Source organism: Anastrepha obliqua, chromosome 6, assembly GCF_027943255.1.
Source record: "Anastrepha obliqua isolate idAnaObli1 chromosome 6, idAnaObli1_1.0, whole genome shotgun sequence".
Taxonomy (NCBI): Eukaryota; Metazoa; Arthropoda; class Insecta; order Diptera; family Tephritidae; genus Anastrepha; species Anastrepha obliqua.
In genome coordinates this window covers 54,662,532-54,674,444 of record NC_072897.1, presented here as the reverse complement: position 1 = coordinate 54,674,444, position 11,913 = coordinate 54,662,532, and the positions used below count along the sequence as shown (strand labels likewise).

Genomic DNA, 11,913 nt, shown 5'->3' with positions numbered 1-11,913 from the left:
GTCCCACAACTGCAATTGAAGCGATAGTAGGACTATCCCCACTGCATATATTCATATGGAAATGTGCAGCCAGAAATGCACTAAAAATGCAAATCTTGTCAAATAAGGAATACAGTGACTTTGGTCACATGAGTATTCTAAGAAAAATACCGGATAAGGATATTAGCTGTTCAGTAACAGACTACATGATTCCGAAACGGGTCTTCAATAGAAATTATGAGATAATTATCTCAGACCGTGATGAATGGGAAATTGGAGGACCTTGGGTTAACCCAAAAAGTCTAATATGGTTCACTGATGGTTCAAAAACAAATACTGGAGTTGGTGCCGGGATCTTTGGACCCAACACAAAAATTTCAGAACCCATGGGCAAATGGCCCAGTGTCTTCCAGGCCGAAATCCAAGCGATTTCGATCTGTGCACTGACAAATCTAAAAAGGGGTATCAAAGGGGCCCACATAACTATATATTCGGACAGCCAAGCGGCACTGAAAGCACTAATGTCTCATTCTTTGGAGTCGAGACTAGTGGAAGAATGTGTAAACAATCTTCAAAAACTAAGTACAAAAAATACGGTTGTACTTTGCTGGGTTCCAGGTCACTCTGGAATCGAGGGTAACGAAATTGCTGATGAACTGGCAAGGGCTGGATCGACATCAGACCTTATAGGACCAGAACCATATTGTGGTATCAACTGGGCAGAAGCTAAATCCAGGGTAGACCAGTGGGAACATACTCTCAGAATAGCTTACTGGGAAAATAATCTGAAACTTCGTCAAGCCAAGAGGTTGGTTAGACCCTTTACCTACAAAAAGGAACTGATTAACTTACGAAAAGTAGATATCAGGAAAATAGTAGGCTTTCTTACGGGCCACTACTATCTAAACTATCATCTTAACAGAATTCAACTCCTCAGGGACACTGAGTGTAGACTCTGTCTTGAAGATGATGAAACAACGGAGCACTTATTGTGCGAGTGCGTTGCACTGGCTAGAACCAGAATGCAAATTTTCCACCGTGATCAACTGGATCCGGAAGAAATAAAGAAAGCTCCTATTACAGATATACTAAGGTTTATACGTATAGCAGAAAAATTGTTGGAAGAACATGGCTTTCAACCAACTCCCTTCCAAAGGCAGAGAACAACTAGGCAAACTAGAACCTGATGTAGTGGTCGGGCAACTTTCGCGGATGATCAGAAGGATCATCCATACTAAATTAGGTAGCTTGACACAAAAGATCTTTTAGGTCGCAGTGTCGGTCATTGGACCACCTACTAGGATAAATTAATTAATTAAATTAACATCTTCAGTGTTATACTCTATAATTTGAGCTACTTGAATAAAATAAAAAAAAATCTAAAAAGGAAAGTAATTCATAAAACAAATAATAAAAGATAAATTTTTAAATTATTATTATGTAAAAAATAAACTAATTGAGAATATTCAACCAACTTATTATATAAATTCTGTTCTCCCATAAATTCAGATCACCCCTGATCAAAAGATTTATAAACAATTCTACCTAAAACTAAAGAAGGATTAATTACACCATAAGTAGAAATATAAGGTATAAATCATATCGAACCAGAAAAATAACTTACTAAATAATTATTTAAAGACTTATTAAAATAAAATAAAGATACATTGGAAGTTAAATAACCTAATAATCCACCACTAATGCAAACAAATAAAGTTAATAATTTCAAATAAATTGGTAAACAAATTATATAAGGAGTCGGAAAAATTAATCATCTAAGCATACTACCACCAATAATTCTTATAATCAATAACCTTCTTATACCACGCAACATAACTCATCCTTCATCTCTTAATATATTTAAAGAACCACAATTTAGTTCACCAGTTATAGAATAATAAACCAACCAAAAAGAACAACATACCGTTAATCCAGTAGAAAAAAAATAAAGAAAAAAAGAAAATATTATATATTAGTATAACTCAAGATACAATTTCTAAAATTAAATCCTTAGAATAAAATCCAGCTAAAAAGGTATACCACATAAAGCTAAATTAGCAACATTAAAAAACCCAGAAGTTAAAGGTATATAAATTCCTAATCCTCCTATCAACCGAATATCTTGTGAATTATTTACATATATTATGAGCACACATAAATAATAATGCTTTAAATAAAGCATGACTCAATAAATGAAAAAAAAGCCAATTTATAAAATCCTATTGACAAAATTCTTATTATTAAACCCAACTGACTCAAAGTAGATAAACCAATAATTTTTTTCAAATCAAATTCAAAATTAGCTCCTAGTCCAGCTATAAATATAGTCAACCCAGATAATAAATGTTGAATTCTAAATACAACTCTCCAAACCAATCCTACTCTCTTATCAGAGAATGTTAATGCAATGAGAAGGTGCAAATGTTACTGTGAGCTTTTTTTAGTACAATTGAGATTTGAAAGATTTGTAATAAGGTCATTTAGCACACCGAGTTTATAGACACCTCACTGACTTTTGCCCACACAAAAATTAGAAACACCACACATCTTTCACCTCAACACACAACACATTTCTCACCTCGACATTAAACCAATTAAATTTTTGCTATTTTCGTATTTTTGAAATAATAAGCGAATACGTAAAATTTATTACATAATTTTTTTTTCAATTACATTAAAAAAAAACGATTTAAAAAAAAAAAATGTATAAAAAAAGTTTGCGCCGGGAATTGAACTCGAGTCTAACATGTGGCGAGGAAAAATAGGCGGTGCGTTTGTTTCTTCGACTGTTTACTTTTTTACCATTTTGTTACTTTTGAAATGATAAGCGGATACATAAAATTTATTAAACATTTTTTTACGATTACATTAAAAAAAACACATTTAAAAAAAAAAAAAAAATTGGCGCCGAGAATTGATGCCGAGTCACATGGGGAGGATAAATACGCAGTGCGTTTATTTCTGCGCCTGCGTTGTGAACCAAGGTTTTGTGCATGCGCGCGAAGCGAATTAATTTTAATAAAGTTCTGAAAGTAATTCATGAAGTTTTTCATTACATACATTCATAAATGAACGTATGCTCTATATGTACATAAATGATGGTATATGACAATATACATACATAATATGTATGTACATGTCAATAGGAGGTATTTGCATTAAGAAAAAAAAAAACGGTTTAAGATAAATCAACACTTATTTTATATTGTATGTCAATTTATAGTTTATGTATTCGACAGCATTTACATACATAAGTATGTATGTACATTTGTATATGAAAAACAATAATGCACAAGCGCAAGAACATCATCTTCCTTTCATACATATGTATATATGCATGTATGCCCAAATAACCTTGACTTATGTATGTACACAAGTCACAGCACATCACATTCTTACAAGACAAATACACATACGCACTAGCGATGTTACCGATTAATAATACAATCCCATATTAAAATTGTTTTTTGTACCAATTAGACGAAAACTGTATTCAAATATTTATGTACTAAATCTGAATTATCGCTTAATACTAAAAAATTCTTTTGTAATATTTTACCAAAAAATGCAACTATGCCTTAACTGTAAACGCCGTTGAATTGACCGAAGCGTGCTTTAAAAGTGCAGTTGCTTACGGAAATTCAGACGCGTACGAGGCGCGACAATATATAAAAACCTCACTTCTATTTTCACGCAATTTGTTAAACTTTGTTAATTTCATAAACATTAAATACATATACTTATAAAATACTTATAAAATATTTCATGAACAAGAAATAAAATACAGTGAACTTGAAGTGTTGTTTATTATAATTTCGGAAGCCTCGTATTTTGAGCCATTGTTGCTTTTGCCTGCAACATCTTTTTATATATTGTCCTAATTTTGCATATACATACATGTTAAAAAAATCGCGTTTATATAAATTTTCGATAACCGTAATAATTGTTCATGAAATCTTCGGGTGATCGCGCCTACGAAAAATCCGGCGAAGAAGTACCGCGTTATAACCTCCGCCATAAGAAACGTGTCGAGAAAGTTCGCGAAGCCAAAATGGCCGACAAAAATGGTGAAAGAAGTTCGAGTGACGACGAAAATGATTGCGCGATAGTTCAGCAAGACAAAGTGATCGAAGAACTACGCGAGCAAATAAAAGCCTTGCAAAAGTCGCTAGCCTCATCGGAAAAGGAAAAAGTCCAATACATCGAAGCCCTAAATCAACAAACCGCTAACAACGTCATCAGTGCCGACGTACCTAGCATCGAAGCTATTCCTGTCAGCTTCAAACCAGCCGAAGTTACCTCTGCCAACTTCACAACAGTCAGCGCTACTTCAGCCAGCGCTATTCCTGCCGAGACTTATTCTTCTAGTAACCATTATGCCAACGCCAATTTTGCCGGTGCTACAACCGCCAGCACCAATTATGCCAACGTTACCTACGCCAGCGCTACTTCTGCCAACGCCAACTTTGCCGGTGCTACAACTGCCACCAGCAATTACGCCAACGCTACCTCTGCCAGCGTTACTTCTGCCAACGTCAATCCCGACGCTGCCTTCGGCCCCTATATCCGGTCTGCCACGTGCCCGCCAGCAATAATGCAGTCGTACAGCCACACCAACCCTTATTGCCTAAATCTTCTGCCAGCAAGCTACATGCCTGCAGTGTCCAACCCACAAATTACACCGCAGCTCATCAATCAAAAAGCTCAAATAGCACCCAGCACCAGCCAGGTACGTAAAATTTTAGATTTGCCAGATTTTCATGGCTCGCCCGAAGAGTGGCCTATGTTTTCTGTGGCCTTTAAGGAAACCACGGAAATGAATTCATATTCGCAATTGGAGAATCTGTTACGTCTCCAGAAAGCCCTAAAGGGGAAAGCCAGACAACAGGTGGAGTCGTTGTTGATCCACCCATCCAGTGTAGATGCGGCCATGAAAACATTAGAATTTCATTACGGTCGCCCAGAGCTACTTATTAGAAGCCAAATAGCGAAAGTTCGAGCGTTCCCACCCGTTACCGGAGGACGAATTGCCGATATACTCAATTTTAGCTCGATGGTATCAAACTTAACTGCCTTTCTAGAAAATTCAGGTGCGGTACCACATCTAAATAATCCAATGTTGCTCGATGAATTAATCAGCAAACTGCCGCTGAACAAGAGGGAAGAGTGGACTCGCCACATCTTCGAAATGCAAAAGCCATATCCCACTGTGCGTGAATTTAGCAACTGGTTGCAGCACACCGCCATGTATGTGTCCATGGCAATAGATGTTATGCCAACAAAGTATATGCCCAACGATTTTGTGTACAACAAACCTAAAATGTCGTCCAAGCCCGTAATGACTGTAACAAAAGAAGAAAAGAAGTGTTTAGTGTGTGACCAAAGCCATATTTTAAATACGTGCTCAAAATTTAAAGATGCCGATTGTTCTAATCGCTGGAGTATAGTAAAGAATAAGCATCTGTGTTTTTGTTGTTTGCAACCTGGTCACAGTGTACAGAATTGCCGCAGGCGACGAGTGTGTGGTATATCCTCGTGTAATAAATTCCACAATCGGTTGCTTCATAGTTCCAGTGATAATAACAAAAACAATATTTCATCAGCTGATAAAGCTGTGGCAACTGTTCAAACTGTGCATCAAAATCCACAACATCCACTCGCTCGATCAAATTTACCACAACGTAACAAAACACTCCTCAAATATTTGCCTGTAAAGCTGAAAGGTCCCAAAGGCGAAATCAACATTTTCGCTTTCATTGACGAAGGCGCAAAAATATCCCTATTGGAGGAAAATATAGCGAACGTTCTCGGCCTCAAAGGCAAATCCAATTTACTTCGCCTGAAGTGGATAGGCAATCAAAGCATGAGCGAACAGTCGCGGCAAGTGTCATTTGAAATTGCCGGCGCAAATGAAGCAGCAACAAGTTATGAAATGAGGGGAGTGCGTACAACAAAAAAGTTGTATTTGCCGCAGCAGACGTTGAATTTGAACGACTTCATACAACGTCACGAACAATTGGCAAATATACCAATCGCCGATTACAATAATGCAGTGCCGCAAATGCTTATTGGACTGTCGCATACAGAGTTAATACGAACAATAAAAACTGTGAATTTGGACGATGGCTTTGCAATCCACAAGACAATGTTAGGGTGGACATTATTTGGCTCGAACGAATATCGTTTGAGTGATGGCACTATTGGTCATGTCAACATTGAAAGCACACAATTAAACGAAATTAATTTACAAATTACAGAATATTTTGCAGCAGAAAAGTTTGAAATAAAGCAATTGCCAAGCGTTCGTTCAGAAGCTGATATTAGGGCGGAAAAGTTATTAAACGAGACGACAAGTTTCAGCATGGCCATGAAGCGCTTAGAGCAAATAGAAATGAAAATGGAACGGGAAAAAGACTACGGGGAATGGTATAAAGCAAAAATCAACGAGTACATCGAAAAGGAATACGCAAAGCGACTTTCACCTGATGAAGCTAATGTAAATGCTGATCGCACATGGTATTTACCACATTTCGCCACATGTAATGTAAACAAAGGAAACAAACGTAGACTTGTTTTCGATGCCGCAGCAAAAATAAGTAACATGTCGTTGAATTGTGCCCTTATGAAAGGACCGGAGGAGTATCAACCAAAATCGCTGTTGGCAATATTGTGTAAGTTTAGACAAGGCAAATTTGCAGTATGTGGTGACATATGTGAGATGTTTCACCGAATTTTGATTCGCCACGAAGATCAAAACGCGCAGCGCTTTCTTTGGAGAGGGGGCGATCGATCAAAACCGCCAGATGTTTACGTTATGCGTGCCATGATATTTGGATCAATTAGCTCGCCATGTTCTGCACAATTTGTAAAAAACGTGCACGCAGAAAAATATCGTGATGTAAATGCAAGAGCCGTCAATGCCATTGTGGATCGGCACTATGTCGACGACTATATGGACAGTTTCGACACTGTCGAAGAATGCATTAAGGTCACCAAAGATGTCATCGATATCCATAGCCACGCCGGGTTCCAGTTAAGAGGGTTGATGTCAAATTCGTGCGACATTCTGCAAGCTGTATTACACAACGAGCAACCGTGTAAGCAACAAAGAAATTATATATGCCAAGGGGAGAGTTCTACCGAGAAGGTGCTTGGAATGCACTGGAACCCAAACAAAGATTATTTTTTCTTCAAATTGCTGTTTTCAAAAGTGCCCAAAGCAGTTTTAGACTGTAGTAGACGGCCAACGAAAGGTGAGATGCTGAGCGTTACTATGTCTATATTTGATCCGTTAGGTTTCGCGTGTGGGTTGGTGCTGCGGGCAAAGGTTTTGATGCAGAGTCTGTGGACCAGGAGTATAGATTGGCATGAGCCAATCCCCGAAGACGTTTATAAGAAGTGGTTGCAGTGGTACAAAACGTTGAATACCATCGAAAATTTTAAAATGCCAAGATGTTATGGCGTACAATTCTTGAATCCGAATGCCGATATACAGCTACATATTTTTGTTGATGCGAGTGAGATTGCATTTGCTGCCGTTGCCTTTTGGCGAATTCATCACGCAAATAATACAGACATCGTATTCGTTGCTGGCCGATCCCGGTGCAGCCCGCTGAAGCCATTGTCCATTCCGAGACTGGAGTTACAATCAGCCGTCTTGGGAATAAAGTTGAGGGAAGCTGTCATCAACAGCCATGACGTACAGCCGCGTAAGTCAACATTTTGGTCAGATTCAAAAATAGTTCTCCAGTGGATAAGGTCTGACGCCAGGTGCTACAAGCAGTTCGTGGCACACCGTATAGCTGAGATCCTGCAAACATCTGAAGCCAGTCAGTGGAGGTGGGTACCAGGTAAAGAAAACCCAGCTGATGATGCTACACGCATAAAAATCTTTTCTCAAAATGGTAAGTGGTTAAATGGTCCGCCTTTTTTGAAATTGCCTGAGCATAGTTGGCCAGCCATGCCAACCGAATTTGATAATAGCGAATGCCAAGAGGAGAGACGCTCCAAGCAAATATATACGATATCGTCAGCGGATAGAGTAATTCCATTTAATAAGTATTCAAATTACTATAAACTTTTAAGGGTGATGACATGGGTACGATATGCCATAATGAAATTCCGTAAGGTTGACGTACGTAGAAATGTATATGCATCAAAGCTAATTATTGCGAACGAGATCAAACAAACTGAATTACTGATATGCCTATTAGTACAACAAGATGTTTTTGCTGACGAAGTTGAATCTTTGCGCAAAGGTGCGCCAATTACGAAATGCAGCTCTATATTTAAGCTAAGCCCGATGTTGGACAATGAGGGCCTTATACGACTAGGAGGTCGGATAGACTATGCCGAATGCGTACCAATGTCAACAAAGCGACCAATAATATTGCCAAGGAGTCATCCTATATCACGTCTTGTAGCTAAGCATTATCACGAACTTTTTCATCACCACAACTTTGAGTCAGCGTTGTGCGCCATACGTCGAAAGTTTTGGATTCCTAGTGCGCGCAGATTATTGAGGTCAATTAAAGCTAAATGCCAGAAATGTAAAAATTTATCCGCTATTCCCGAATCACCACTTATGGGCCAAGTACCTAGCGATCGAGTTACGCCGTTCGTTCGCCCGTTCACATATTCAGGCGTTGACTACTTTGGGCCTGTCTTAGTAGCCATAGGCCGTCGTCAAGAAAAACGTTGGGTTGCACTCTTCACATGTCTAACTATTAGGGCCATTCACCTGGAACTAGCTAGGGACCTATCAACAGATGCTGCCATAATTGTCTGCCGTAACTTTATTAACAGAAGAGGTGTACCGGTACGGCTCCGAAGCGACATGGGGACAAATTTTGTCGGCGCAAGCAAAGAAGATTGGGTAAACGTTCAAAGCGGTATGCAATCAGAGTGTGATCTTCGAGGTGTAGAGTGGGTTTTCAATGCACCTGCCAACCCATCTGCCGGGGGCATATGGGAAAGAATGGTAAGAAGCGTAAAACGAGTTTTGATGTTCACGCTGAAGCAACGAGCGCCACAGTTGGAGACCCTGCAAAGTCTTTTGATTGAAGCAGAAAATTTAATAAATTCGCGTCCATTAACACATGTGCCGGTAGAGAGTACCGACGCCGAGCCCCTGTCACCCAATCATTTTTTGCTAGGCTGCGCGAATGATGTACAAACTCCTGCGCTGTCAGAGAAGATATGTTTACGCAAGCAGTGGCACATAGCGCAGCAGTTGAAGCAGACTTTCTGGAAGAGGTGGATACTGGAGTATCTCCCTACCTTGACACGGCGTACGAAATGGTTTAAGAGGGTGAAGCCGATAGCTGTAGGTGACATCGTTATAGTTTGCGACGACAACGAGAGCCGAGGCCATTGGAAACGGGGTATCGTAACAGAAGCAAAGCCAGCCCCAGATGGTCAAGTTAGATCTGTTTTAGTCAAGACGTCAACAGGAATTTTACGGAGACCAGCGTCTAAGATTGCAGTGCTCGACGTTGGTAGTGATTCTCTCACCAGTGATGCGAATCACGGGGGGGAGGATGTTACCGATTAATAATACAATCCCATATTAAAATTGTTTTTTGTACCAATTAGACGAAAACTGTATTCAAATATTTATGTACTAAATCTGAATTATCGCTTAATACTAAAAAATTCTTTTGTAATATTTTACCAAAAAATGCAACTATGCCTTAACTGTAAACGCCGTTGAATTGACCGAAGCATGCTTTAAAAGTGCAGTTGCTTACGGAAATTCAGACGCGTACGAGGCGCGACAATATATAAAAACCTCACTTCTATTTTCACGCAATTTGTTAAACTTTGTTAATTTCATAAACATTAAATACATATACTTATAAAATACTTATAAAATATTTCATGAACAAGAAATAAAATACAGTGAACTTGAAGTGTTGTTTATTATAATTTCGGAAGCCTCGTACTTTGAGCCATTGTTGCTTTTGCCTGCAACAAGCGAGTTTCTTCCTAACAAGTGCAAAAACAATTCTGCTCTATGTATGTATTATGTCCTAGCATATATACATACATATATACCTACTTGCCTTCTAAACTTCCTACAAAATAATTGTATTCATATGTTACTACATCCATGCACACAGTCACCGATTAACCTTCGTACCGAGCAGTTGTGCCCACAATCGTTCTCTCGTTGACTTTCAATTTTCGTAGTGACATTTCCAAGTGTGCTATTTTTATTCTCTTATTTTACTTCGCATAAGTAAGTTACTTTTCTCTTTCATTTCTTCAAATTAGAAGTTTACAAAAACAAACGTGTAGTGAGTATTTGAAATGGGGAAAGCTTCCCCGATCCCTTCGGGGAATCGGTATAGTATACTGTCCGACAGTATACCTAAGCCCCCAAAAGCTAAACGCAAAAAACCCATCATCACTGAAGACTCTTTCCCGGTATTACCGGAACCAGTGAAAACAATCAACGCAAATGATCCGAAATTTATTTTAATTAAATCAACTGATACCTCCAACCCTATTGCTAAATACAGCGTTTTTGCTAAAAAGAAGGCACTGGATAGCATTAGTACAGAATATAGCTCAGTGAGCATACTTCGCGATGGGAGCCTACTCGTACTAACTAAATCAAATAAAGTGGCGGAAAAATTTCTAAAATGCAAAAATTTCGGTGGTTTATGTCCAGTTTCAATTGAATTACACGCATCATTAAATACATGCAAAGGTACTATCTTTGATCTAAATCTTGCGAACACAGAAGAACAAGAGATTCCTGAAGGTCTTAAATCCCAGGGTGTTGTTGCTGTATATAAATTTACAAAAATTTGTAACGGAGAAAAAGTTCCAACAGGCCGAATCGTTCTGACATTTAACCTTTACAAGGTCCCACATGACATTGATATCGCTTGGTACTCAGTAAGAGTAGAAGAATATTTCCCAACACCAATGCGATGCAGAAATTGCCAACTGCTCGGGCACACTATCAAAAGATGCAACAACAACCCCACTTGTGAGAATTGCAATATGCCCCCACACAACCCCGAATTATGTCAACGTACCATGTGTGCAAATTGTCTTGGCTCTCATTCAGCTTCTGACAAACACTGCCCTTTATATTTGCAACAAAAAGAAATATTGAAAATAAAAACACAGAACAAGTGTAATTATAAAGAAGCTAAACGTCTGTACAAAATCCATAATCCCACACCCGTTAACTCAAAGCAATCTTATGCATCGGTTGCTAATTCCACACAACCTTAATCAAGTACACTCAATTCAAACTCCATCTCTCTTTCTAACTGTTCAAACAGCTCTAACGACCCATCGATTCCATCACAAACCAATCATAACTCTTACTCTAACGGACCCAATAAATCATTCGATTTGATAAAAAATACCAATAACAACTACAACACAACAGATCTGCAAGCTCTCTTCTCTTCCTTCATTACTTCACACAACTCTCTTCCTCTTACTACTCACGACTCTAATGTAAATTCAAACCTCTCATCTTTTTCTACTCAACAAAATATAGTTACTACACACACGGTAACTCCCCAATCTCTTTCGATACGTAACTCTATTAACTCAACACCCAACTCCTCTTTACTCAATAACGAACATAACATTGCTACCACATGCTCTTCAAATAACGCTACATCTCTTTCATCCAACCTAAATCCAACAGAAAAACAATCTCTTACAACCATCTCTTATGAGCACTTGGAATGTGTAGATTCACATCTAAGCAACAAAGTGACTAAAGAAACTTATACAGACATCCTCAACAGCGACCACGAAGAACCCGTACTATAGGTTATTTTGCTCTGAAATAATCTGAATAGTACAATAGGTAACCATTATAAATATCGTTAATGATTCTTAATATTCTTCAATGGAATATGAAGGGATATTTTAACAATTACATAGAATTAGAAACTTTGA

The 11,913-nt window shown here is 38.4% G+C and overlaps 1 protein-coding gene and 1 pseudogene across 1 annotated transcript; one reads left to right on the top strand and one right to left on the bottom strand.

Annotated features, from left to right (window-relative positions):
- Window positions 1-1,524: 1,524 nt before the first annotated feature.
- Window positions 1,525-3,840, bottom strand: LOC129250542 (NADH-ubiquinone oxidoreductase chain 5-like; annotated as a pseudogene).
- An 88-nt stretch (window positions 3,841-3,928) lies between these two features.
- On the top strand, window positions 3,929-9,532 carry LOC129250541 (uncharacterized). The gene has a single exon (XM_054890161.1). The coding sequence runs from the start codon at window positions 3,929-3,931 to the stop codon at window positions 9,530-9,532; it is 5,604 nt and encodes a 1,867-aa protein (XP_054746136.1).
- Window positions 9,533-11,913: the final 2,381 nt, after the last annotated feature.